General features: G+C 46.4%; 1 protein-coding gene across 1 annotated transcript in view; it reads left to right on the forward strand.

Annotated features, from left to right (window-relative positions):
• Nucleotides 1-27,287, forward strand: part of CFAP47 (cilia and flagella associated protein 47) — a 1,083,264-nt gene that overhangs the window by 406,734 nt on the left and 649,243 nt on the right. The window contains 2 exon segments of the mRNA XM_030202357.1: nucleotides 757-854; nucleotides 13,475-13,591. Of these exon segments, the coding sequence (XP_030058217.1) occupies nucleotides 757-854; nucleotides 13,475-13,591 (215 nt within the window).

The raw sequence follows: 27,287 nt of genomic DNA on the forward strand, positions 1-27,287 counted from the left end.
CAGAAAGTCTGTGGTGTCTTGTATGAAGCTGTTTGTTTTGTGCACGAGAGGTTTTCTTTTGTAAATGGTGTTATTTCTCTTAATTTCTATACAAGTAACTATTCCTTGTTATTGTTCTTTTTGAAAAATTAAAAAAAAAACCCAAAACAATTCAGGAATGTAAGACCTTTGAAGTTAGAATGATGAAATATTCTGACATCCACCAGATAGGCCTTCACAAGGATCCAGTTTTCCTATCGCATTATAAACCACAAAATTATATTGTTTTTGTCATCTTCACCTCCCCCTGTCGCTTCTTCTCTCCCTTCACCCCTACTTTTCCCTTGAGACTGTCATTCAACTACTTTTCATATTTCTATCTATATATACTCATATCATTATCTTTAGTTCATATCTGACCCGAAGAACAAGGCTCTGTCTTTGAAAGCTTGTCAAAAATGTAATAAAGAAAGATTTCACCTTAATTTTATTTCTACAGTATTTATTATAGGCACCAGGACCTATAGTTCTGTTAGAAGTGCAGCTTCTCTTGACTACCCCTTAGAAGCTGCTATCGCAGGCAACTGCCTAGCGTGCAAAAAGTCTGTAGTGCACCATCAGATGGGCCATGGGGTGCAGTGTTTCAGTTGCCTAGTTCGTGCGTGATTAGCTGCTGGTGTTATATAAACGCTAGCACTGTGTATGCCCTTCTCATGTTTTACCTAGAAGAAAGGTTTCTTGCATTCAGACTGTGATAGTTCATCTTGTTTGTTCCAGGTGCCATTCCACCGATGAGATGGATAGTAAACTTTGACAAGGACCTTTTAGACGGCTTGGTTCTGGCAGCGTTGTTGGCAGCATATTGTCCTTTTTTGGTAAGTAGAGATATATGTGTATATAGCACCGATCAGGGCCGGCTTATCCATTGGACCATGTGAGGCTCTGGCTCAGGGTGCTGGTGATTAAGGGCGCCAAAATACTCAGTCTCTGACTTCATCTGGTGTACGGGATAAGCTTTTTCTTGTCCGCGTCGGCCCAGGAATCGGACGGCATTTTCCCAGCAAAATATAAAAAAAGTTTTGCCAGAGTCTTCTGGCGCGCGTGCGCGGACTGATTTCCCGCCTGTCATGTGAACACGTTCCCTCAGTTGTTTTTTCTCCGCGTTGAGGTGCGGTGTTGTTTTTCACTGTTCCTCACAGGCCCAGGAGAGCCTTCATTTTTTGTTTTTGATTTTTTTCTTTTATTATCATTTCTAAAAAAAAAAAAAATACAGAGTTCCTTTACTTTTCTTAGTTTTTTCTCCCTTTTGAAATTTCCTTTCTTTTTCAACGCGGCCGGGGGTTTTCCCCTTATTTTTGTGCATTTTTCTTTTAACAGGCACAATCGCGCCGTTTGATTTCGCTGAAGCTGTTTTTCCTTCCATGTCATCGAAGACTCCCAGCGACTTCAAACGTTGTACTCGGTGCAACCGGACCATCTCAGGTACTGATACCCATGCCTGGTGTATCCAGTGCCTTGGGCCCGACCATAGCCCAGCCGCTTGTAGTCTGTGTCTTCGTATGAAGGAACGGACCCAAGCGTCTCGAGAAACCCAACGAGAAAAGCTTTTTGGGGCTCAGTCCAGTCCTTTGACGTTGACATCGACATCGGTACCAAGGTCGATGGCATCGACATTGAGGGAAGCATCGATGTCGGGAGCGGAGGTAATGGCTGCTGAAAGACCAATTCGCGCTGGGAGCAGTGAGGCATCGAGTGGGTCTCCACCTGCCTTGAGGGTCTCGATGACGGGCATCGAGCGAAGGCAAAGAAGCTCTGTTATCGTCCTCCTTCGACACATGGTGCCGGGAGGATTGCTTCCCCTCTATTCAGGAGGTGCCGATGCGTCGGTCTTCTGTCAGCCCGGTACTTGCTCCCGAGCCTCGACAGATTCTGCCACTGGCTCCTTTACTGACCCTACAGCCTTGTCCAATAGTGGCTCTCGAGGAGCGCATCAGGGCCCTGCTTCCAGATCTTCTGGAAGGATTGCTGCGCCAATCTGTTTCGGTGTCGGGGGTGCTTATGCCTTTCGTACTGTCTGCTGCAGCGGTATCTGGCCCTTTGACTGTGGTGAGGTCTCTGACCTCGGTGCCGCCTGCGGCATCGGTGTCGGCTGCCACCCAGGTCGACTCCGACGTCGGTGGAGGAAGCTTCACCGGAGTCCAGGCGGGTGTCGACTTCTTGGCACCGCCATCGAGGACGTTGTTCCTCGGGGTCGAGGCAGGCTCAGTTTCGGACTGCTCTGAGGGATGTTTTGTCCGATACTGAAGATGAGCATTCGTGGGAGGAAGAGGAAGATCCCAGGTACTTTTCTTCTGACGAGTCCTATGGGATTCCCTCTGAACATTCCCCTCCACCAGAAAGGAGACTTTCTCCTTTGGAGAGTCTATCCTTTACCTCCTTTGTCCGGGAAATGGCTGCGGCTATTCCCTTCCCTATGGAGGTTGAGGATGAACCCAGGGCTGAGATGCTTGAGGTCCTGGATTATCCTTCTCCGCCTAGAGAGACTGTAACGGCTTCTTTGCATAATGTACTGAAGGAAGTCCTTATGCAAAACTGATCCCGAAAAAAGCTGAATCCCAATATATGATCCACGGTGAGCCTTGATTGATGAGGTCTCAGTTACCTCACAATTCCATGGTGATGGACTTTACCCTCAAAAGAGCTAAGAGCACTAGGTACTATGCCTTGGCACCCCCAGGCAGAGAATCTTGCACCTTGGACTCTTTTGGGAGGAAGACGTATCAGGCCGCTGTGCTCGCTGGCAAGATCCAGACATACCAGCTCTTCATGAGCATCCACTTGCTGAACTCGGTGAGGCAACTGTCCTGCTTGGTTGATGCACTCCCTCTGGAGCAGGCTGACCCTTTTTGCCAGGTGGTCAGGCAGCAGAAGGCGTGTCGAAAGTTCCTGGCCAGGGGTACGTTCGACACATTTGATGTAGCATCCAGTTATAGTGATATGGAAACTCTCATGGCTGCGTGTCTCTGACCTGGATCATTCGGTCCAGCACCAGATGGCAGATGTTCCTTGCCGGGCGATAACCTTTTTGGTGAGGAAGTAGAGGATCTAGTTGACCAGATGAAGAAGCACAATGATGCTATGGACTCTCTCTCCTGCCGGACGTCTTCTGCTACTGCCTCCTCATCTAGGAGGTATTTTGGAGGGAAGATGAGTGCTCCCTATTCCTATGCTAGGCATAGGTACATTCTTGCTTCTCGGCAGCCTGCCAAGGCTCAGTCCCAGCGTGCTTTTTCTCGTCAACAGCGTGCGCCTAAGGCCACTGTAGCTCCCCAAGAAAAGCAAGGGACGGGTGTTTGACTGGATCCAGTTCAGCATAGCCTCAGTAAATGTGTCTGTACCGGACGACTTGCTGGTTGAGGGGAGGTTAATGTTTTTTCACCAAAGGTGGCGTCTTATAACCTCCGACCAGTGGGTTCTTCAAATTGTCTGGTTAGGATTCACCCTCAATCTGGAATCCAAGCCTCCAAATTGCCCACCGGGAGCTCAGTCCTACAGCTCCCAGCACAAGACAGAGGAACTCTCTGCCCTTCTACAGGCCCAAGCGGTCGAACACGTTCCACCAGGGGAAGAAGGGCTGGAATTCTATTCCAGGTACTTCCTTGTGTAAAAGAAACCAGGGGGGATGCGTCCCATCCTAGACCTAAGGGCCCTGAATAAATTTCTTGTCAGAGAAAAGTTCAGGATGGTTTCCCTGGGCACCCTTCTTCCCATGATTCAGGAAAATGAGTGGCTATGCTCTCTGGATTTAAAGTATGCTTACACACACATCTTGATACTTCCAGCTCACAGGAAGTAACTTCGATTTCAGCTGGGAACACATCACTTTCAGTACCGTGTACTGCCTTTTGGCCTGGCGTCTGCGCCCAGAGAGTTTATAAAATGCCTAACTGTAGTCGCAGCATCTCTATGCAGACTGGGAGTGCATGTGTTTCCTTATCTCGACGATTGGCTGGTGAAGAGCACCTCGAAGGAAGGTGCTCTGGAGTCCATGCGAATGACTATTCAGGTGCTGGAGCTCCTGGGGTTCGTCATAAATTATCCCAAGTCCCATCTCACCCCAGTCCAAAAATTGGAATTCATTGGAGCTCTGCTGAACACTCAGACAGCTCAAGCTTATCTTCCCGAGGTAAGGGCGGACAACCTTCTGTCCCTAGTGTCCATGGTTAGAGCGTCTCAGCAGGTCACGGCTCAGCAGATGTTGAGACTTCTGGGGCACATGGCCTCCACAGTTCATATAACGCCCATGGCACATCTACATATGAGATCAGCTCAATGGACCCTGGCTTCCCAGTGGTTTCAAGCTGGGGGGGATCTGGAGGATATAATCCAGCTGTCCACCGAGTTTCGTAATTCTCTTCAGTTGTGGACGATTCGATCGAGTTTGACTTTGGGGCGACCATTCCAAGTTCCTCAGCTACGAAAAGTGCTGACAACGGATGCACCTCTCCTGGGGTGGGGAGCTCATGTAGATGGGCTCCACACTCAGGGAGCCTGGTCCTTTCAGGAAAAAGGTCTGCAGATCAACCTCCTGTAATTAAGAGCAATCTGGAACGCTCTAAAGGCTTTCAGAGATTGGCTGTCCAACCAAGTAATCTTAATTCAGACAGATAATCAGGTTGCCATGTTTTACACCAACAAGCAGGGGGGCACCGGATCTCGCTCTCTGTGTCAGGAAGCCGTCCATATGTGGCTTTGGGCTCGCCGTCATGGCATGTTTCTCCAAGCCACTTATCTGGCAGGCGTAAACAACAGTCTGGCTGACAGGTTGAGCAGGATAATGCAACCTCACGAGTGGTCACTGAACATGGGCGTAGTCCGCAAGATCTTCTGAGCGTGGGGCACCCCCTCGGTAGATCTTTTTGCCACATAGATCAATCACAAGGTCCCTCAGTTCTGTTCCAGGCTTCAAGCCCACGACAGACTAGCATCAGATGCCTTTCTCCTACATTGGGGGACAGGTCTTCTGTATGCGTATCCTTCCATAGCTCTAGTAAGAAAGACTTTACTGACACTCAAGCAAGACCGCGGAACAATGATCCTGATTGCACCCTTCTGGCCGCGTCAGATTTGGTTCCCTCTTCTTCTGGAGTTGTCCTCCGAAGAACCGTGGAGATTGGAGTGTTTTCCAAACCTCATCACTCAGAACGAGGGGTCACTTCTGCATCCCTACCTCCAGTCTCTGGCTCTCACGGCCTGGATGTTGAAAGTTTAGAATTCGCCTCATTAGGTCTTTCAGAGGGTGTCTCCCGGGTCTTGCTTGCTTCCAGGAAAGATTCCACGAAAAGGTGTTACTCTTTCAAATGGAGGAAGTTTGCTGTCTGGTGTGACAGCAAGACCCTAGATCCTCTTTCTTGTCCTACACAGACCCTGCTTGAATACCTTCTACACTTATCAGAGTCTGGTTTCAAAACCAACTCCGTAAGAGTTCACCTTAGTGCGATTAGTGCTTATCATCGCCGTGTAGAGGGTAAGCCTATCTCTGGACAGCCTTTAGTTGTTTGCTTCATGAGTGGTTTGCTTTTTTCAAAGCCCGCTGTCAAATCTCCACCAGTGTTATGGGATCTCAACATCATTCTCACTCAGCTGATGAAAGCTCCTTTTGAGCCACTGAATACCTGCCATCTGAAGTACTTGACCTGGAAGGTCTTTTTCTTGGTGGCTCTTACTTCAGCTCATAGGGTCAGTGAGCTTCAGGCCTTGGTAGTACATGACCTTATATCAAATTTCATCACAACAGAGTATTCCTCCGCACTCACCCTAAGTTCCTGCCAAAGGTGGTGTCGGAGTTCCATCAGAACCAGTCAGTTGTCTTGCCATCATTCTTTCCCCGTCCTCATACCCACCCTGGCGAAAGCTGTTTGCATACCTTGGACTGCAAGAAAGCATTGGCCTTTTATGTGGAGTGGACAAAGCCCTTTAGACAGTCCGCCTAGTTGTTTGTTTCTTTCGATCCCAACAGGAGGGAAGTCGCCATCTGAAAACGCACAATCTCAAATTGACTAGCAGATTGCATTTCCTTTACTTATGCCCAAGCTGGGCTGACTCTGGAGGGCCATGTCACGGCTCATAATGTTAGAGCCATGGCTGCGTCAGTGGCTCACTTAAAGTCAGCCTCCATTGAGGAGATTTGCAAGGCTGCAACGTGGTCATCAGTTCACACATTCACATCTCACTACAGCTTTCAGCAGGATACCTGACGTGACAGTCGGTTTGGGAAGTCAGTGCTGCAGAATCTGTTCGGGGGTTTAGAATCCAACTCCACCCCCCTAGACGCATTTTTGTTCTGTTCCAGGCTGCACTCTCAGTGGTTTATGGTTTTAGGTCAATCTAAGTTATGTCCTCACCGTTGCGAGGCCCAATTGACCAATGTTCGTTGTTTTGAGTGAGCCTGGTTGCTAGGGATACCCCACTTGCGAGAACAGTCAGCCTGCTTGTCCTCGGAGAAAGCGAAGATACTTACCTGTAGCAGGTATTCTCCGAGGACAGCAGGCTGATTGTTCTCACAATCCCACCCACCTCCCCTTTGGAGTTGTTATTTGCTTCCTTTTATGCGTTTTGATTTAACTGAGGGAATGCGTTCACGCGACGGGTGGGAAATCAGTCCGTGCATGCGCACCAGAAGACTCTGGCAAAACTTTTTAAATATTTTGCTTGCAAAATGCCGTCCGATTCCTGGGCCGCCGCAGACGTCGACCCACATGTGAGAACAATCAATCAGCCTGCTGTCCTCGGAGAATACCTGCTACAGGTAAGTATCTTCGCTTTCTCTGCTAAATGCTTTAACTTACTCCTAGTGGGCTAGATATTAGGGAAATGTTCTTTATAACGCTTCATCTAAGCTTGCGAGATCCTAGCTAGAGAATATTTTAGCAAAAAATGTGTAAGAAGCAATGGGTCATGGCAAGGAAGAAACTACTTTCTGATGCTCTTGTCTGAGAATCAAAATATCACTGTCTGCTGTGAAATGAACATCTAATCTTGCAAAGATAGGAAGATGAATTGTTTCATACCTTGTCCAGGAGCTGCTTCTCAGTAAAAGCTGCGGAAAGGACGGAACAGAAATTCAGAAAAGTGCTATTCAAATACACATTTAAAGCAATATTTATTTAGAGCTGTGTTCTTCATTGTAAGGCCCAGAGGCCCTGTGGCAGCCCTCACTATCCTAAGTGTAGCCACCTATCTCTTCCCCACCTCTCTAGAGTCCTGCTACTGGTCCTACATCCATATCAGTTGTTCTGTTTCTGTGAAAATGGCCAACATCAGTTAAAGTACTGCATCCCTGATGAAGCCTGAGGGTGAAACGGGCCCCGTTGAGAACAAATAAGTGCTCTGCGTGCTGCATATGGATATTTTATACTCATTACTATATGTCAGTTTTTGAGTTATTGTTGGAGTTATGAATTGAAAATAAAGTTGGAAAAGGTTTTTATGGCCAATGATGGATTGAGGTCTAGTGGGAATGACTCCGAATGAGCTCTAATTGAGTATCAGTTGAGCACCTCACAGACCAGTCTGTTTGGGTTCTGTTTTACCATGGACTTCTGAGGCCTTTTCCCTTTCATTATAAAAACAGAGGAAGTTTGGTATTAGTAATATTATCCACTTGGGGTTAGAGTTTTTTTTAGCTGTTTCTACCTGCACCATTCAGCTCTCCGGATTTTCGAAAGGCGTTTGACAAAGTGCCTCATGAAAGACTCCTGAGAAAACTGGAGAGTCATGGGATCGGAGGTAGGGTATTACTATGGATTAAAAACTGGTTGAAAGATAGGAAGCAAAGAGTAGGGTTGAATGGTCAGTATTCTCAGTGGAGAAGGGTAGTTAGTGGGGTCTGTGATGGGACCGCTGCTTTTTAACATATTTATAAATGACCTAGAGTAACTAGTGAGGTAATTAAATTTGCTGATGACACAAAGTTATTCAAAGTTGTTAAATCGCGGGAGGATTGTGAAAAATTACAAGAGGACTTTACGAGACTAGGAGACTGGGCGTCTAAACAGCAGATGACCTTTAATGTGAGCAAGTGCAAAGTGATGTATGTGGGAAAGAGAGGAACCCGAATTATAGCTACATCATGCAAGGTTCCACGTTAGGAGTGATGGAGCTAGAAAGGGATCTGGGAGTCATTGTTGATAAGATGTTAAAAACTTCTGCTCATTGTGCTGCGGCGGCTAAGAAAGCGCACAGAATGTTGAGTATTATTAGGAAAGGGATGGAAAACAAACACAAGGATGTTATAATGCCGTTGTATCGCTCCATGGTGCGACCGTACCTCGAGTTTCTCCGAGGACAAGCAGGCTGCTTGTTCTCACGACTGGGGTTTGTGATAAATTACCCAAAGTCCCATCTCCAGCCAACCCAGTCTCTGGAATTCATAGGAGCTCTGCTGAATACCCAGACGGCTCAGGCCTTCCTTCCCGAAGCGAGGGCCAACAACCTCCTGTCCCTGGCTTCGCAGACCAGAGCGTCTCAGCAGGTCACAGCTCGGCAGATGTTGAGACTTCTGGGTCATATGGCCTCCACAGTCCATGTGACTCCCATGGCTCGTCTTCACATGAGATCTGCTCAATGGACCCTAGCTTCCCAGTGGTTCCAAGCCACCGGGAATCTAGAGGATGTCATCCGCCTCTCCACCAGTTGCCGCACTTCACTGCTCTGGTGGACCATTCGGACCAATTTGACCCTGGGACGTCCATTCCAAATTCCACAGCCCACGAAAGTGCTGACGACGGATGCATCTCGCCTGGGGTGGGGAGCTCATGTCGATGGGCTCCACACCCAGGGTCTGTGGTCCCTCCAGGAAAAGGATCTGCAGATCAACCTCCTGGAGCTCCGAGCGATCTGGAACGCACTGAAGGCTTTCAGAGATCGGCTGTCCTGCCAAATTATCCAAATTCGGACAGACAATCAGGTTGCATTGTATTACACCAACAAGCAGGGGGGCACCGGATCTCGCCCCTTGTGTCAGGAAGCCGTCGGGATGTGGCGTTGGGCTTGCCAGTTCGGCATGCTCCTCCAAGCCACTTACCTGGCAGGTGTAAACAACAGTCTGGCCGACAGGCTGAGCAGAGTCATGCAACTGCACGAGTGGTCGCTTCATTCCAGAGTGGTACGCAAGATCTTCCGAGAGTGGGGCACCCCCTCGGTGGACCTTTTCGCCTCTCAGACCAACCACAAGCTGCCTCTGTTCTGTTCCAGACTTCAGGCACACGGCAGGCTAGCGTCGGACGCCTTTCTCCTTCATTGGGGGACCGGCCTCCTGTATGCTTATCCTCCCATACCTTTGGTGGGGAAGACCTTACTGAAGCTCAAGCAAGACCACGGCACCATGATTCTGATAGCGCCCTTTTGGCCCCGTCAGATCTGGTTCCCTCTTCTTCTGGAGTTGTCCTCCGAAGAACCGTGGAGATTGGAGTGTTTTCCGACTCTCATTTCGCAGAACGACGGAGCGTTGCTGCACCCCAACCTTCAGTCCCTGGCTCTCATGGCCTGGATGTTGAGGGCGTAGACTTCACTGCGTTGGGTCTATCTGAGGGTGTCTCCCGTGTCTTGCTTGCCTCTAGGAAGGATTCCACTAAAAAGAGTTACTTTTTCAAGTGGAGGAGGTTTGTCGTTTGGTGTGAGAGCAAGGCCCTAGAACCTCGTTCTTGCCCTGCACAGAACCTGCTTGAATACCTTCTGCACTTATCAGAGTCTGGCCTCAAGACCAACTCAGTAAGGAATCACCTTAGTGCGATTAGTGCTTACCATTATCGTGTGGAAGGTAAAGCCATCTCTGGAGAGCCTTTAGTCGTTCGATTCATGAGAGGCTTGCTTTTGTCAAAGCCCCCTATCAAGCCTCCTACAGTGTCATGGGATCTCAACGTCGTCCTCACCCAGCTGATGAAACCTCCTTTTGAGCCACTGAATACCTGCCATCTGAAGTACTTGACCTGGAAGGTCATTTTCTTGGTGGCAGTTACTTCAGCTCGTAGGGTCAGTGAGCTTCAAGCCCTGGTAGCTCATGCTCCATATACCAAATTTCATCACAACAGAGTAGTGCTCCGCACCCACCCAAAGTTCCTGCCGAAGGTGGTGTCGGAGTTCCATCTTAACCAGTCAATTGTCTTGCCAACATTCTTTCCCAGGCCGCATACCCGCCCTGCTGAACGTCAGTTGCACACATTGGACTGCAAGAGAGCATTGGCCTTCTACTTGGAGCGGACACAGCCCCACAGACAGTCCGCCCAATTGTTTGTTTCTTTCGACCCTAACAGGCTAGGGGTCGCTGTCGGGAAACGCACCATCTCCAATTGGCTAGCAGATTGCATTTCCTTCACTTACGCCCAGGCTGGGCTGGCTCTTGAGGGTCATGTCACGGCTCATAGTGTTAGAGCCATGGTAGCGTCAGTGGCCCACTTGAAGTCAGCCACTATTGAAGAGATTTGCAAGGCTGCGACGTGGTCATCTGTCCACACATTCACATCACATTACTGCCTCCAGCAGGATACCCGACGCGACAGTCGGTTCGGGCAGTCGGTGCTGCAGAATCTGTTTGGGGTGTAAATCCAACTCCACCCTCCAGGACCCGCATTTATTCTGGTCAGGCTGCACTCTCAGTTAGTTGTTCTTCGTAGGTCAATTTTCTGTTGTATCCTCGCCGTTGCGAGGTTCAATTGACCTGGGTTCTTGTTTTGAGTGAGCCTGAGAGCTAGGGATACCCCAGTCGTGAGAACAAGCAGCCTGCTTGTCCTCGGAGAAAGTGAATGATACATACCTGTAGCAGGTGTTCTCCGAGGACAGCAGGCTGATTCAGCAGAGCTCCTATGAATTCCAGAGACTGGGTTGGCTGGAGATGGGACTTTGGGTAATTTATCACAAACCCCAGTCGTGAGAACAATCAGCCTGCTGTCCTCGGAGAACACCTGCTACAGGTATGTATCATTCACTATTGTGTCCAATTCTGGTCGCCGCATCTCAAAAAAGATATAAAGGAATTAGAGAAGGTGCAGAGAAGAGCGACGAAAATGATAAAGGGAATGGAACAACTTCCCTATGAGGGAAGGCTGAGAAGGTTAGGGCTCTTCAGCTTGGAGAAAAGGCGGCTGAGGGGTGATATGATAGAAGTCTACAAGATAATGAGCAGAGTAGAGCGGACAGATGTGAAGCGTTTGTTTACACTTTCAAACAACAACAAAACCAGGGGACACAAATGAAGCTAGAATATGGTAGATTAAAAACAAATAGGCGAAATTTTTTCTTTTCTCAGCGTGTAGTTAGACTCTGGAACTCGTTGCTGGAGAATGTAGTGACAGCAGCTGGCCTTACGGAATTTAAAGGGGGTTTGGACAGTTTCCTGAGGGAAAAGTCCATTGAACATTATTAATTTTTTGGGGGGGATTTTGCTGGGCTCTTGAAGCCTGGATTGGCCGCTGAGCTTGATGGACCCTTGGTCTTTTCCCAGTATGGTGGTACTTATGTACTAAGTTTGAGTCATGTGATCTTTACGCTCCTTGACTGAGAGAGCAGAGAGAGAGACTAGGCACTGAAAAACTGACAATGGTGTTAGAAGAAAACAGAGCAGCTGTTCCAGAGGTGGCACACCCAACAAGCTTGTGGGGCAAATGCAGGAGGATTTAATTTAATGTAAAATGGGCAGTTTTAGTCCACTTTACTGTTACCAGCTCAAGGCAGTTTACAATGATCAAAAAATCAGTACATACAATCATATCTAATAAAGAAAAATTAGAAAATATAACATCACAAAAAAATAATAAATTTCATTACAAGATCCAAAATGATCAAAGTATTAAAAAAGGATAGATAATTTATCACAATATTTTTGAAAAAGCCAAGTTTTCAGAATATGCCTAAACTTCATGTAATCACAAATCATTCTTATTTCCAACAGTTCAGATCCTTTCCCTACCATAGTCCTTGCGCTTGTAATGGATATGCGATAACCTTTTTTCGGGGGAACAACCAATCTTATCTGCACTGAGGAATGCATTAATCTAAACAGTAGACAGTTAGCACCTCTTGGGCCGATGCTCAAAACTCCCATGGTAAAGGCAACAGTGCAGAACCCTTACTGCCAGAACAGCGCAGAAAACTAGCTGGCCAATGCTGTACGGAAATTGTATTCAAATTATATGCGTGCTGTAAAAGTGAAAGCAGGGTGGGCAAACTCGAATGCTAAGCTCAAACGAGCGCCTGCTTTCTGCACCTTTAAATATAAGCTTTTCAATTTTTTAAATTTTTTTTTTTACTTAGAAGGCTTATATTGAAGTGAAGGAAACAGGCGCTAATGTGTGCTTTCACTTTCGGGTTTGCTCGGATTCATGCACATTTTTTTCTTGGTATTGATGCTTACAGACTTGCAGGGGCCTTCTTCCACTTCCAAAAGAATTCAGAACTGGCAGATTTTAAAGAAAGAATTCTGAGAAATCCTCTCTTCAAACACCCAAATGCCTGCTCCAAGCTGGCATTAGGTTTTCAGCATCAAGGGTGGCTTTGTTTTATGAGCATTGGGAGGTAATAGGAAAGGACCTCATTAACATCCGTTTAAACTACATTTACATGCTAGTTGCGCTAATCTTTGGCACGCATATTGTGTCAAGTGCTAGAGCCCTCTGAGCATTCTGCACTCACTAACACGAACGCTAATTGCCTCTAGCACCAGCATTATGTTTTGAGCATCGGCTTGTCGGTAACATATCTCAGACCTAGGCCATAAATATCTTTAAAGACCAGTACAAGAATTTTAAATTCAATCTTAGCTTTTATTGGTAGCCAATGTAAACAAAAAAAATGAACAGGCTAGTTGAGGTGGAGTCAAAAGAGAGTATGTTGGGTAGAGATGCTGGGGGACAGGGATAGAGAATGTGTGGGGGAGATGGGCTTGGGGAAAGAAAATGTGTGTGTGCGTGGAGGGGGTAGATATTATTTTAGTAACACAAATTGCTCTGAATGCACCTGAGTAGCCAAGCTGACTATATCAGAGGGGGAACACCTCAGGACAGCTGTGTCATTGGAGGATAACCTTCCCCCCCCCCACACACACATCCCCGTTGTCCAGCATCGATCTTGATTTTCACACTGAAATTTATTTTTGCCAACGTGACCCCCACTAGAAAAATAATGGCGATCACTTCTTTAGAGGTTTTCTCCTCTAAATATGCTTTGTTTTCATCTTTCATGGATTGCTGATAACTTGAAGTGTTTGCCCTGTGAAAAGTACATGAAAAAGGATGACAGAAAATGAAGAGTTGGGGGAGGAAGGTTTCAGGCTTGGTCGTTTTCACTAGGGTTTGTGATTGACAGTCCAAATGAAAAGGAGATGAAGAAGCCTTGGAGGAATTAAGTAGGCATTGAGCACACAGAATCTATATACCTGACTATTTTTGTACCACTGGTTCTTTCATGTATTTATTTATTTTTGTTCTGAATTTCTTTTCAGATTCCAACTTACATTGTGAGAATGTACACAAGGCCAGACAGCCCTGAGCAGTGCCTCCACAATTGCCTGATTGTCGTGAATGCTTTTCGAGCCCTCGGCCTTGAGATAGATGTGCAGGTCAGTGTTTTTCTAACCTGTGGGCTGTAGAGTAAATATTTAATGGATTGTAGGCAGGTTCTAACACTTCAACTCCTTGTCAATAGTGAAGGCCATTATTTTATAAGGTGTCCTTTTAAATTCAGCACCTAGAATGCATGCAAGAGCACGTGTATGGATTTCTACCTGCTCCATATGACATGTGTACATCGCGACTCCAGCCTCAGGACTGCCTGTGTGCATGTACAACTGTACAGTTTCAGACAAGCCCTTTTTCTATATGTAAAAGAGGCTTTACACACATGAAAGCCTTTCTGACATGATCCTCTTAGCTGGTTACCACTGAAAGTTAGGGGCAGATGCCATAGGAGCCAACTTTTCAAAATTATTGGGGGTGCTAAGACCAATGGAAATAACCCCTCCCTGGACACATACAAGGAATTTTCCCAATATTGGGGGTGCTTAAGCACCCACAGCACCCACAGAGTCGGCTCCAATGGTAGATGCTAATTCTATTTCAATCGTTTATTGCTGTAAGAGTCTTGTTATGCAATGCCAAGTAGTGGAAAAGTACATACTGTGAGTTGATGGCATATACTTTGCTGGTGGACATGTGCATGGTGGAGTGTAGGTGGAACGTGGAGTGCACAAGTACATGCATAAGTTGTAGAATACTATAATTTCTCCGAGGACAAGCAGGCTGCTTGTTCTCACGACTGGGTGACGTCCACGGCAGCCCTGACGAACGGAAATCTTCCTAGCAACAAACGTTTGCTAGAGCCTTCGAGTGCGCACGGGCGCAGCCATCTTCCTTCCCGTCGCGTGAGAGTCCCGATTAGTTTCCTTTCTTTCCGTGGTGAGGGAGAGGCTGCTTGTGGTCTTTCTCTCTGTTTTCATCTTTGCGGTTTTTCCGCTTTTTTCTTTTGTTTTTGCTCTTGCTTGAGCTGTTTTTCCCTTAAAAAAAACCAGGAACCCTTTATTCTTAGGTTTTGTCCCCTCTTAAGTTTCTTTTCGCTTTCGTCTCGGCCCTCTTAGGCCGCGCGTACGCGTTTCTCATTTTTGTGCCCTTCTTTTTGGCACCATCGAGAATTTTGACTTCGCCGCCGCTATTTTTCCGTCCATGACATCGAGGATTCCCAGCGGCTTCAAGAAGTACGCTCGATGCAGCCGGGCAATCTCAGGTACCGATCCCCACTCATGGTGTATCCAGTGCCTTGGGCCCGACCATCGCCCAGACGCATGTAAGTTGTGTTTTAGCCTTAAAAAGCGGACACAATGATTTTGAAAATGATAATAGACCAGAAACTTTGAATAATAAAATGAATATTATTATAGATGATTAATATCGAGATTATTGTTTTTCCCAGAATTCCGGGTATGACTCCTAAAGTTTTCCTCAGAAATATTTCCTCAAATTATTACTTTAAAAGGAGTGAAGCCTGTGAAAACTGGGATTACTTTAATCAGTGGGATTTGAATTAGAGACTTAAGTATGTATTGTTAAATAACTTCTGATTTTTAAAAGAGAAAGAATGTAATCAGATGTATTATTTCTAACTAATATTGGACAATGAGTATGTTTTCAATGAAATGATTTGACTATACACCGTATTGGCCTTGAAGAAGCCAACCAGATGATCAATGTGGAATAATGAATTAGATGAGTAATATCTGGGGATAATCAGGTTAATACCAAGTTTTTTTTTCTGTTTATTGTTTAATTTATCTCTTTGTCTTGTTTCACTCTCCCTATTTAGTGGTCTAAGGAAGAGAATAGAATTACCTGACTGAAATAATTCCTATATATTACATTCTCTGTATTTCCAACAAGTTGTTTTATCGCTTGTAAAAATTTAAATGGATAAAAAAAAAAAGCGGACCTAGGCATCGAGACTAGCTCAGCGGGACCGTCTGTTTGGAGCTTTGCCCGGGACTTCGGCGTCAACATCGGTACCACAGTTGGCGATGTTGATGTTGGCACTGGAGATAGCATCAACATCGGGAGCGCAGGTAATGGCTGTCCGGAGACCACCATACGCTGGGAGCAGTGAGCCATCGAATGGGTCTCCACCTGCCTTGAGGACTTCTGCTGTGCAGGCCCACCGGGACTGACCACTTTCAGACCCAACCCCGAGGAGACGTGTGGATTCCACGTCCTCCTCGTCAGTACCGAGGAGTACTGATGACGTGCCTCGAGCGAAGGCTAAGAAGCATCGCCATCGGTCTCCTTCTAGACACGGTACCGGGAGCTCAAAGGCACCCGTGAAGCACCGACACTGGGAGGACCGCTCACCCTCCATTCAAGAGGTGTTGGTGCGTTGGTCCTCGGACAGCCCGGTACCGCCTCCTTGCCCTTCGCAGATTCTGCCTCCGACTCCTGCGCCGGCCCCACAGCCTTTCCTGGCAGACACTCTGGAAGAGCGCATCCGAGCCATTCTCCCAGGTCTTCTGGAAGGGCTGATGCATCAGTCTGTTCTGGTACTGGGGGTGTTTGCGCCCTCAGTATCGTCGATGGAAGCGGCAGCAACAGGATAGTGGAAGTGCGTTGTGGTCTCTTCTACTAGTGTTTTATAAGGAAAAGTAGGTACATACTTTTCTTTATAAAAAAGGCTTGAAATAGGCAACATAAACAGTGCCTTTAGTAGGTAACATGGTAAATGACGGCAGAAACAGACCTGCAAGTCCATCCAGTCTGCTCAACGAGGTGGCCAGAGCCGTACCCACCACTCTGTGTAGGTTATAATCTCTAAGGGAGTGATATGGAGATGGATGGACAGACTGGATAAGCCATATGGTATTTATTTGCCTACATTTTCCTATGTTTCTATGTAATACTGGTTGGCAATTTGTTATCATGCCAACCACAAATAGACAGTTAAATATGATGCAGTCTTGGAACAATATATGCTAAAACTAAAAGTATTGCTATCAGTATTTAACTTGCTAATTTCAACATTTAGGTACCTTCCCCTGCACCTTGAGATGCACAGCACTCTCACTTGTAGCATGTGATAATAAAGTGATATACAATACACAAGACTTGATCGTCATCTGTCTTTTGCCATGTGCAGGACACAGACTGTAGAAGTCTATCCAGCAAAGGCTTTACTTCCCAACAACTGGAATTGTCTAATCTACATCTGCCTTTTCAATTTCAGGGACACAGACCATTGACGTCTGTCCAGCATTGGCCTTTGTTGCCAAATACTAGAGTTGCCAAATCTACATCTGTCTTGTTATTTGTGGGACACAGACATCATAACTCTGTCTAGCACTGGCCTTTGTTCCCAACTACTCTTGCCCAACAACACCTCAACAGCCATGTTTTGCTTCCATCTTCTTATTATTTAGGCAACCCCTGAGTTTATCCCACACATTTTTGAATTCCTTCACCGTTTTTCACCCCACCACCTCTACTAAAACAGCTACCCTCTGGAGAACAGGTTGAAAATCCTCGGAATCATTATAGATCAAAATCTCATTTCAAAGGTAACAAAAAAGGGAAAAAGTATTTATCACGTTATGGAAACTACAGAGGATCAGAAACTATTTTTCTGTCATGTTATTCTGCCTTCTGGTCCAGTCACTAACACTGTCTCATACTGAGACTATACACAGGATGCAAAGAGTTAAGCCTGAAAAAACTACAAACAGCTCAAAACGCTGCTGCCCGACTGATCCACAGAGCCAAAAGATATCAAAGAGACACCCCTATACTGTGAACCCTACACTGGCTACCTGTGAAAGCCAGATCATGCTTACAGTTACATTTGCTTTCACAATACTACATGGAATGTGACCCCAGACTACTTGTACACCTTAAGAGATCTTCCACTGAAAAATGCCTTTGGGGATGCAAGGAACTTCACCCTGTTATGCTTCCCCAGCTGTAAAAGAGTAATCTATAAATCCATCAACAGCCCTGGATTTCCCTTCCTGGCAACCAGACTTGTTGGGCAGTCTTGTTGGGCAGAGTGGATGGACCATACAGGTCTTTATCTGCCGTCATTTACTATGTTACTATCAGGCTCATTTTCAAAAGAGATAAGACGTCCAAAAAGTGACATAAGTCAGCATTTGGACGTTTATCTCACAGAAACGTCCAAATCAGTATTATCGAAACCTCTTTTTGGATGTCTTTCTCTGAAGTCTGTCAGAAGGACGTCCAAATCTCAAGGGGGCATGCTAGGGGCATGTTCAAGGTGGGACTTGGGCGTTCCTAAGACATGGACATCTTTCAGCAATAATGGAACAAAACAAAGACGTCCAAGACTAAAACTTAGACGTTTTGAGCTAGACCTGTTTTTATAATGAATAGCTGCAGTGGGAATTGAACCCACTTCCTCAGGATCAAGGTCTGCTGTACTAACCACTACACTACTCCTGTACTCCACACAAGCGGTGCCACAAATGACTACTGGAGGGACTCGGGGATCACCTCCCCTTCCTCCCCCACATCACAAAACATTTTTCCAAACAGCACTTTCAAAAGGAAAAGATAGACTTTTTTTGTAGAAAATTGACCTTTCCTGTTCTGATTTTGGACATTTTACAAAAAACATCCAGATGTCATATCCAAAAATGCCCCTTGTGCATTTGACTAGCCCAAAGTCACAAGGAGCAGCAGTGGGAATTTGGAGTTCTAGACAGTTGCCTTTGTTGTTTGGGTTACCCTTCTTCCTATCCAGATAAAATGAAATAGTGACCAATGAGCCTCCCTTGCTCTCCTCCCTCCTCTTATCTACAAACAAATAGAAACTGATTGAATGGTAGGAACTGAGACTGTGTGCTTTCTCCCCAATGAAAGGGCTTCAGCAGTGGGTCTTTTAGCACCTCCACATTGGGGTTGTGGAGGAAGGGCTTTCCCACACAGGCCTTCCTGCCAGAAGCAGCCAAGCTCTTTTGCCATGGCTAATATGTTTCCAAGCAGCTGCAGTAGCTATAGGTGTGATGCCATCCTGTTGCATTCTGCTACATAAGCAGAAACAATTTCAGGAAATGTGGGGTCGCTTTCTACATAAGAACATAAGAATAGCCATACTGGGTCAGACCAATGGTCCATCTAGCCCAGTATCCTGCTTCCAAAAGTAGCAAATCCAGGTCACAAGTACCTGGCAGAAACCTAATTAGTAGCACCATTCCGTGCTACCAATCCCAGGGCAAGCAGTGGCTTCCCTCATGTCCATGTCAATAACAGACTATGGACTTTCAGATTTTCTAGATTTTCAGAAAACTTTTGACAAAGTTCCTCATGAGAGACTCTTGAAAAAATGAAAGAGTCCTGGGATAGGAGGCAGTGTACTGTTGTGGATTAGGAACTGGTTATTGGATAGAAAGCAGAAGGTATGGTTAAATGGCCATTTCTCTCAATGGAGGAGGGTGAAAAGTGGAGTTCCGCAGAGATCTGTACTGGGACCAATGCTATTTAACATATTTATAAATAATCTGGAAATTGGAACGATGAGTGAGGTGATTAAATTTGCAGATGACACAAAATTATTCAAGGTTGTTAAAACACATGTGGACTGTGAAAAATTGCAGGAAGACCTTAGGAAACTGGAAGTCTGGGCATCCAAATGGCAGATGAAATTTAATGTGGACAAATGCAAAGTGATGCACATTGGGAAGAATAATCAGAATCATAGTTACCTGATGCTAGGGTCCAACTTATGGGTCAGCAACCAAGAAAAAGATCAAGGTGTTGTTGGAGCAGCAGCAGCCCAAAAAACAAACAGGATGCTAGGAATTATTAAGAAAGGGATGGTAAATAAAACCATGAATACTATAATGCCTCTGTATTGCTTCATGGTGCAACCTCACCTTGAGTACTGCATTCAGTTCTGGTCGCCATATCTCAAAAAAGATATAGCGGAATTAGAAAAGGTTGAAAGAAGAGCAACCAAATGATGAAGGGGATTGAACTCCTCTCATATGAGGAAAGGTTAAAGAGGTTAGGGTTCTTCAGCTTGAAAAAGAGATGGCTGAGTGGAGGAAATATTTTTTCACTCAACGAATAGTTAAGCTGTGGAAGTCTGCCAGAGGATGTAGTAACATCAATTAGTGTAACTGGATTTAATAAAAGGTTTGGACAAGTTCTTGGAAGAAAAGTCCATTGTCTGTTATTGATAAAGACATAGGGAAGCCACTGCTTGTCGTGGGTTTGGTATCATGGATTGTTGCTACTATTGGGTTTCTGCTAAGTATTTGGCTTGGCCACTGTTGGAAGCAGGATACTGGGCTAGACGGACCTTTGGTCTGACCCATTATGGCTATTATTATGTTCTTAGGGGATTGGGGGGGGGGGAGGAGAGGAAGAGAAGGAGGGGACTACAAGGGCTGGGAATTTACTGTGGGTTTATTGACATTTCTTTTACTTTTCTTTCTCCTCATTTGAGATGCTGTTTTTCTGGTTAATAAGATGACATGGAGGATTGTTCATCAAAGTACTTGTATTGAAATTTTTTAAATTAAAGATACTGTTTAAAAAAAAACATCCAGCATGTGCCCAGTTTTAAAGGGATCATTGATTGGCATCATTGATTACTCTATTGGGAGATGTTAGTGATCAGTGAACATGTGCATATTTGTTATTACAGTTTTCCTCTTTTAGAGGTGTTAAATTTAAAAGTTTCCAGGAGAAATGTACTAAACATCAAATGGTAAAGCTTTGGATGTGAGATCAGGTTTATTCTATTTTCTCTTTCAGAAACAGTTGAAATCAGATTTGTTTTTACAAACTTTTTGTTATGAGATTATTGTCACAATTCTGCTTATGTTCTTATGCCTTTTCCCCCAGTCTTTACTGCCTATCTCTAGCTAATTGCTACACAGTACAGGACTGTACAAATTCACATTATCCTCTAGAGATCCACAACAGCACAGATTTAGGAAGCATCACAGCTACAATGTTTCACTGGCTTGTGCACGGTTTAGGAAAGAAGGAGGTCGGGGTTTATGATGATTTTCTTAGATTATCTCATCCATATTTGACTTCTGGCAGTCGTGGTCACTTGGATTGGCTCTGCTTAATCCCTCTAGTAAAGAAGTGAACTGCACCAGTGGATCAATTTGCTTTAATGGTAAACAATGACCCAACATGGCAGCATGTTTTTCACGAAGGCTACTTCAGGCATTATACAACGAAATATGTAGAGTTGAAAACAGTTGATAAAACAATCACTTGCAAGCAGATGATCAGGGCGGTGCCTAGGGTCTCTGGCGCCCCCCTGCAGACTATCAGTTGGCGCCCCCCCCTGCAGACTATCAGTTGGCGGCGCCCCCCCCCCCCCCCCCCCCCCCGTGAAAATGATCGCTCACCACTTGCCACACTGACAGGAATTGTCAGCAATATTCTTAGAAACAAATTGCTATACATTGCAAAATAAGATAGCAGATGTAAATTCTCTAAGTGGACATATTCCAAACACTAAAATGAAAATAAAATGATTTTTTTTCTACCTTTGTTGTCTGGTGACTTTCTTTTTCTGATCATGCTGGCCCAGTATCTGATTCTGCTGCTATCTGTCCTCTTAACTCCGTTTCCAGGGCTTCCTTTCCATTTATTTCTTTCCTTTCCTCCTTTCTTCTTAATTTCTGGTCCTCAGCTTCTGCCTATTTTCTTCATCCATTTGCAGTTTTTCTCCTCTCTTCCTTTTCCCTCATTTCATCTCCTTTATCTCTCTTCCCTCCCCTCTATGTCCAGCAATTTCTCCTCTCTCCCAGAGCCCTGCCCTCCCATCCATGCTCCTCTGTCCCCTGCCCCCTGCCCCCTGCATTCATCCCTATCCAGCAATTCCCCTCTCTCCCTGAGCCCTGCCCTGCAATCCATATCCATCCATGCCCATCTGTCCCCTCCATTCATCCCTATCCAGCAATTCCCCTCTCTCCCTGAGCCCTGCCCTGCAATCCATATCCATCCATGCCCATCTGTCCCCTCCATTCATCCCTATCCAGCAATTCCCCTCTCTTCCTGAGCCCTGCCCTCCCAATCCATGCCCATCCATGCTCCTCTGTCCCCTGCCCCCTCCATTCATCCCTTTCCAGCAATTCCCCTCTCTCCCTGAGCCCTGCCCTCCCAATCCATGTCCACCCATGCTCCTCTGTCCCCTGCCCCCTCCATTCATCCTTTTCCAGCAATTCCCCTCGCTCCCCTCGCCCTGCCCCTCCCATCCATGCTCCTCTGTCACCCTCCATTAGTCCCTATCCAGCAATTCCCCTCTCTCCCTTCCATGACCCCCCCCCTCGCATCCATTCTCCTCTCGCTCCCATGTCCCATCATGTCCCAGTTGGCCTGGCCTGGCTTGCCCTCTTCTCCCCTCCCCCTTCGCATCCATGCTCTCGTCTCTCCCCTGCCCTCCCGCTCCCATTGTTCAACTGCCCGCCCTCTTCTCTCCCCCCCCAACATCCCTTTTCTTTTTTTTTTCTTTTTAAATTTACCTCCGTGGCGGTCCAGCAGCGCAGCGTCAGTGAAGGAGGCGGCGCTCCAGACGTCTCTAGCCTTCCCTTTGCTGTGTTCCGCAAATGCAGGTGATAGTATGGTGCTAACAGCGTCTAGTACCTGCGTTTGCTTCTGATCATCAGGGCATTAGATAGGGAACTTCTTCCCCAACAGTAATTAATTGCAAAGCATTTAATTTTTGTTTATTAACATTTATATACCACCCTTGTACCCTTGTCCATAGCGGTGTACAGATCAAACATACATAATAAAGCATTTCAAAGCACATCAAATGCAATACAAAATCAATAAAGGCATAACAACTAAACTGATCGCCATATTTTGGCCATCAGCTGTGTAGAGCACTAGTCAACCTGTCCCAACAAATGCTGCTTGAGCCGTCTTATAAGCAACCCTGAATTCTTTGGTGTCCTGAAAGTTGCAGGTAATTTGCTCCACTCTGTCGGTCCTGCAACAATCCTCTAAACCAGGGGCGTAGCCAGACAGATTTTGGGTGGGCCTAGGCAAGAAGTGGGTGGGCACCAAGTGTTCTCCCCCTCCCCCCGCCAAAAAATATCTAAGCTGGTGGGAAAATGCTTCTCTCCACCTTGGCAGTCTTCAGCAGGCATGCGCTGAAAACAGAGCATTCGCAGGTGCCAGTATCATGGAGCACACCATTTTCATTACCATCAAGGGGAAGTCTTCAGCTGGTACAGCTCGGAATCCCCATCAGCTACTGCTAAACATGTGCTACTGTTGGGTGGGCCTGAGCCCTAAGTGGGTGGGCCCCAGCCCACCCAGGCCCACCTGTGGCCACTGCAAAAACAGTGGAAAATCCAGAACTGTTAACAGGCAGGTGTTGTCTAATGGAAGCACAAATACTGAGATGAGTCATGATGCACCCTATAGGGAGAACAGTCCTGATCTGTGGTTCTTTGCTTCCATGCTGTAAGGAAGTGGTTATCTAAGCACTGGTAATCCATAAATTATAAAAAATACAGAGGTATTGTTTGTGTCCCATGAGCTTTTTTATTATCTACTTGTAATGCTGAAATTAGGGGAGATAACATTATCGTAAAGGCAGATATTCACTACCTTGCTGTTTTCTTGGATTAGCAATTGACATTGCACTCTCATGTCAATTAAGTGATCTGATCAGCATTCTGTAAGATGAAAGTGATAGGCTTCTTAAGGCCATTGCTGGCTGATGGAGAGTTCCATAGCGTATTTGCCCTGCTAATGCAACCATGTTTAACTTAGTGCAATATTATCTACCATGGTCTACCTGCTACCGTTCTCAGAACCTTGCAAGGTGTGCAGAGTACAGCAGCAAGGACAGTATTAAAGTGGCCGAGGTTTGAACACAACACTTATCCAGTGTAATCCAGGTTTAAGGATAAGGTGCTGTTTGCAATATTTAAAGTTTCACTGAATTTATCATTTGAATATTTGTCTTTTCTGTTGCACCCTACACGTCGGATAATCCAATGCATTCATGTTCTCGAGGTACATTTATCATTCAGCCTTTAATTACAGGACGAAACCAAATAACTCGTGCTAGAGCATTTTTGAAATCGCTCCTTAATGAAATGTGCACCACACAAAATGTTTATGAATTGTGAAAGAGTCTTAAATCTTTTTTGTTTCACCAGGCATATAGCTGAAAAACAGAAAGGAGTTTTTTTTTCCCATATATGGTGTTTAGCCCTGCCCAGTGCATCCCAGAATGCACTGGGCAGGGCCTGGACGCTGCCATTTTGTTCCGGGCAGGCCTGAGGCAGGAGGATGGAGCCGTTGCTCCTGCTCTCCTGCCTCCACTTTGTTGTAAGATACAGGGAGAGGCGGGGGTGTGGGTCTGGTGTGGGAGGGAGGGAGGGGAGTGTGCCTGTGCAGGGGAAAGAGTTTGATCCAGTGGACCACTAGGGAAAATTTTTTTAAAGGGTTCTGGGGTTGTGGGGGGTGGGGGTGCGGTCTGGACCACCAGGGAAAGTTTAAAAAAAGATTTGCGGGGTCAGGGTCCATTGGACCACCGGGGTAAATTAACAAAAAACAATGGTGGCCCAGCGCAAACAGCAAGGGTGCACAAAGGGGGATCCGTGCAGCTCATTTACATGTGATCCCCTGCCTTTGTGCATTGGAGTCTCAGAGGACAAGAACCGGCAGGCCTTGAATATGCACAGATGCTCAAGGCCTCACATTAGCCCAACTTGCTGTAAGTTCAGTGTCAGTGGCAGCAGTGGGCAGGTACCAGTAAGAAAGGAAATGCCAGTCATGACAGGGGGGGGGGGGGGGGGTGCAGGGAAGTGAGAGAGAAGTGCCCGTCAACACAGGGGTAAGGGGGGAAGAAGAGCAATTTGTGCTGACTCGACTGTATGCAGAGATCCCAATTTTTGGCCTTTTTTGTGCGGACAAAAAATCATGGCTTATAGTTGAGTATATATAGTAGATAGTGCTGATGCACTTCACTGGGTAAAGTCAACTGCTCCTCTTCAGTGTATCTGCTGCACTAGCTGCAATTAATGCACATTAACTGACTTGTCACTAGCAGCAATACACAGCCCATGCATATTCTGCAGCCATAACCCATCCCAACACAGCCTATGCAGTCGACATGTAAATTAGCATGCCAAGTGACACATGAAACTTATAGAATACTATCTGTTACGTGCATCATTTAGTGCACTTAGGTTCGACCATCTACACCTGTCATTGAGGCACAAAGTTATAGAATTCTCAGAGGCTTATGTATTCTCACAAGTGGGTGACGCCGACCCATGTTGCCCGTTCCAGGACTTTTGATTAGCATAAGAAAAGCTTTGTGAAAAGCGAGACACATTCCACCACGCATGCGCAAGTGCTTTCCCTTCCGCTGTGAGAATGTGGTCTTCTCAGTTCATTTTCTACCGCGATGAGGACAGGGTATGTTTTTTTTTTTTTAAACCGTCTCCTCACTTCATTCGCTCCAAAGAGCTTTTTTGTGCCTTTCGGCCATTTTTTTTTCGTCCTTTCTTGTGTTCCTGTTTGTAGAACCACCTTTTTTTTTTTCCTTTTCCTTTATTTTCTAGTTTATTTTGCCTGGTTTTAAGTTTCCTTTCTTTTCTGTCATTCATCTGTTTTTAGGCCTTGACTTCGGCCGGGACCTTTCCCTTCCTTTTTGCCATGCCTTGCCCCTTTTTCAGGCACCATCGCTTCACTTAATTTAGCCAGGGTAGTTTTTCCTTCCATGTCTACGAAGGTTCCCAGTGGCTTTAAGCGCTGTACTCAGTGCAATCAGACGATCACTAGGAAAGACACCCATTCTTAGTGTCTTCAGTGTCTTGGGCCGACCATAGCCCAACTAACTGTGTTCTCCGTATGAAGAAGAGGACCCAGGTTTCCAGAAAGGCTCAATGAGAGAGGATTTTTGGAGCCAAGTCCAGTTCCTTGACGTCGGCATCGGCATCGACGTTGAGCATCGCACTGGCAGTGGGAGAGTTGGTGAGCGTGGCTGCTACTAGATCCTTGGATTCTGGGAGCAGTGAAGCATCGAGTGGGTCTCCACCGGCCTTGAGGCCTTCTGCTATGTAGGGCCCCTGGGACCATCCATTTTCAGACCTGACCCAGAGGTGACGTGTGGATTTGACATCATACTCGGCACCGAGGAGCCTCAATGACAAGCTTTGGGCGAAGGATAAGAAGCATCAGCATCGATCGCTCTTGACGCATGGTGCCGGAAACTCCGGGTAGTTGAAAGATTCGACACCCAAGAAGTGTCGGTGCCAGGAAGACCGCTCCCCATCTGTACAGGAGGTGCAGATGCGTCAATCTCCCAAGACCCATCTCCCGCATCGACCCTGGCAGCTGTGCAACCTGCGTCTGAACTGGTACACATCGATGAGCACATACGGTCTTGATCTGATGGATGGCCTTCTGCATCGGTGTGCATCTGCATCTGGGGTGCTTGCACCTACGCTGCCTCCCTTTGCCCGCAGTGTCGACCACCACTCAAGCTGGCACTCCCTCAACGTTGGTGGAGGAAGCTTCGCTGGAGTCGAGGCAGGAACCGACTTCTGGATGCTGTTCTCGAGGACATGGCTCCTCCATGTCAAGGAAGGTTCGGTCTAACACCAAAGAGGAGTGCTCATGGGATTCAGAGGAAGATACAAGGTACTTTTCCTCAGATGAGTCCTATGAAATTCCCTCTGAACCCTCCCCTCCACCTGAAAGGAGAAAGTCTCCTCCGGAGAGCCTTTCATTCCCTTCTTTTGTCAAGGAAATGGCTGATGCCATTCCATTTCCTTTGGAAGTGGAGGATGAGCCCAGGGCTAAGATGCTCGTGGTCCTGGACTACATGTCTCCTCCTAAGGAGGGTGTGACTGTCCCTCTCCACGAGGTACTCCAGGAAGTCCTCGTTTGGAACTGGGAGTCCCTCTGTCAGTCCCGGTCATGCCTAAGAACAACAATACCATGTACCGGATCCACAGTACACCTGGTTTTGATAAGCTTCAGTTGCCTCACAATTCCATGGTGGTGGAATCCGCTCTCAAAAGAGCCAGGAGTTCCAGGGACTATGCCTTGGCACCCCCAGATAGAACCCTGGATTCTTTTGGGAGAAGGATGTTTCAGGCTTCAGTGCTCATCTCCTAAGTACAATCCTACCAGCTGTTCATGAGTGTCTACTTGGGAAACTCAGTGCACAAGTTGTCTGACCTGACTGAGACAGGCCAAGTCACTTCGCAAGTTGGTCAAGCAGCAGAAGGTGTGTCAAAAGTTTTTGGCCTGGGGCACTTACGACATCTTTGATGTGGCATCCAGGATCTCTGCCCAAAGTATAGCAATGTACACTCATGGCTGCATCATTCTGACTTGGAACATTCTGTTCTGTTATGCCGGGGGGATAACCTTTATGGAGAGAAGGTTGAGATGGTCGTAGACCAAATTCAAAAATATACTGATACCATCTCTTCTCTCTCTCACTGGGTAACTTCTGCATCTACCTCCTCAGCTTGGAGGACTTTTGGCAAGCCAAGGAGGAGTCCCTATTACTATCAGAGGCATAGGTACACCCCAGCATGCTCGTTCATGCCAAAGGCCCCTGCTGCTCCCCAGGCAGAGCAAGGGACAAGCTTTTGACTTGCTCCAGCAGAGCATTGCCGCAGTAAGAGTACCTATCCCGGACGAATTGTCAGTCGGGGAGGAGGCTATTTTTTCAAAAAAGATGGCCCTTTATAACCTCCGACTGGTGGGTTCTTCAAATAGTCCATCTCGGATACGCACTCACTTGGTATCTAAAACCTCCAA

The sequence above is a fragment of the Microcaecilia unicolor genome, chromosome 4, assembly GCF_901765095.1.
Source record: "Microcaecilia unicolor chromosome 4, aMicUni1.1, whole genome shotgun sequence".
In the NCBI taxonomy this organism is placed as follows: Eukaryota; Metazoa; Chordata; class Amphibia; order Gymnophiona; family Siphonopidae; genus Microcaecilia; species Microcaecilia unicolor.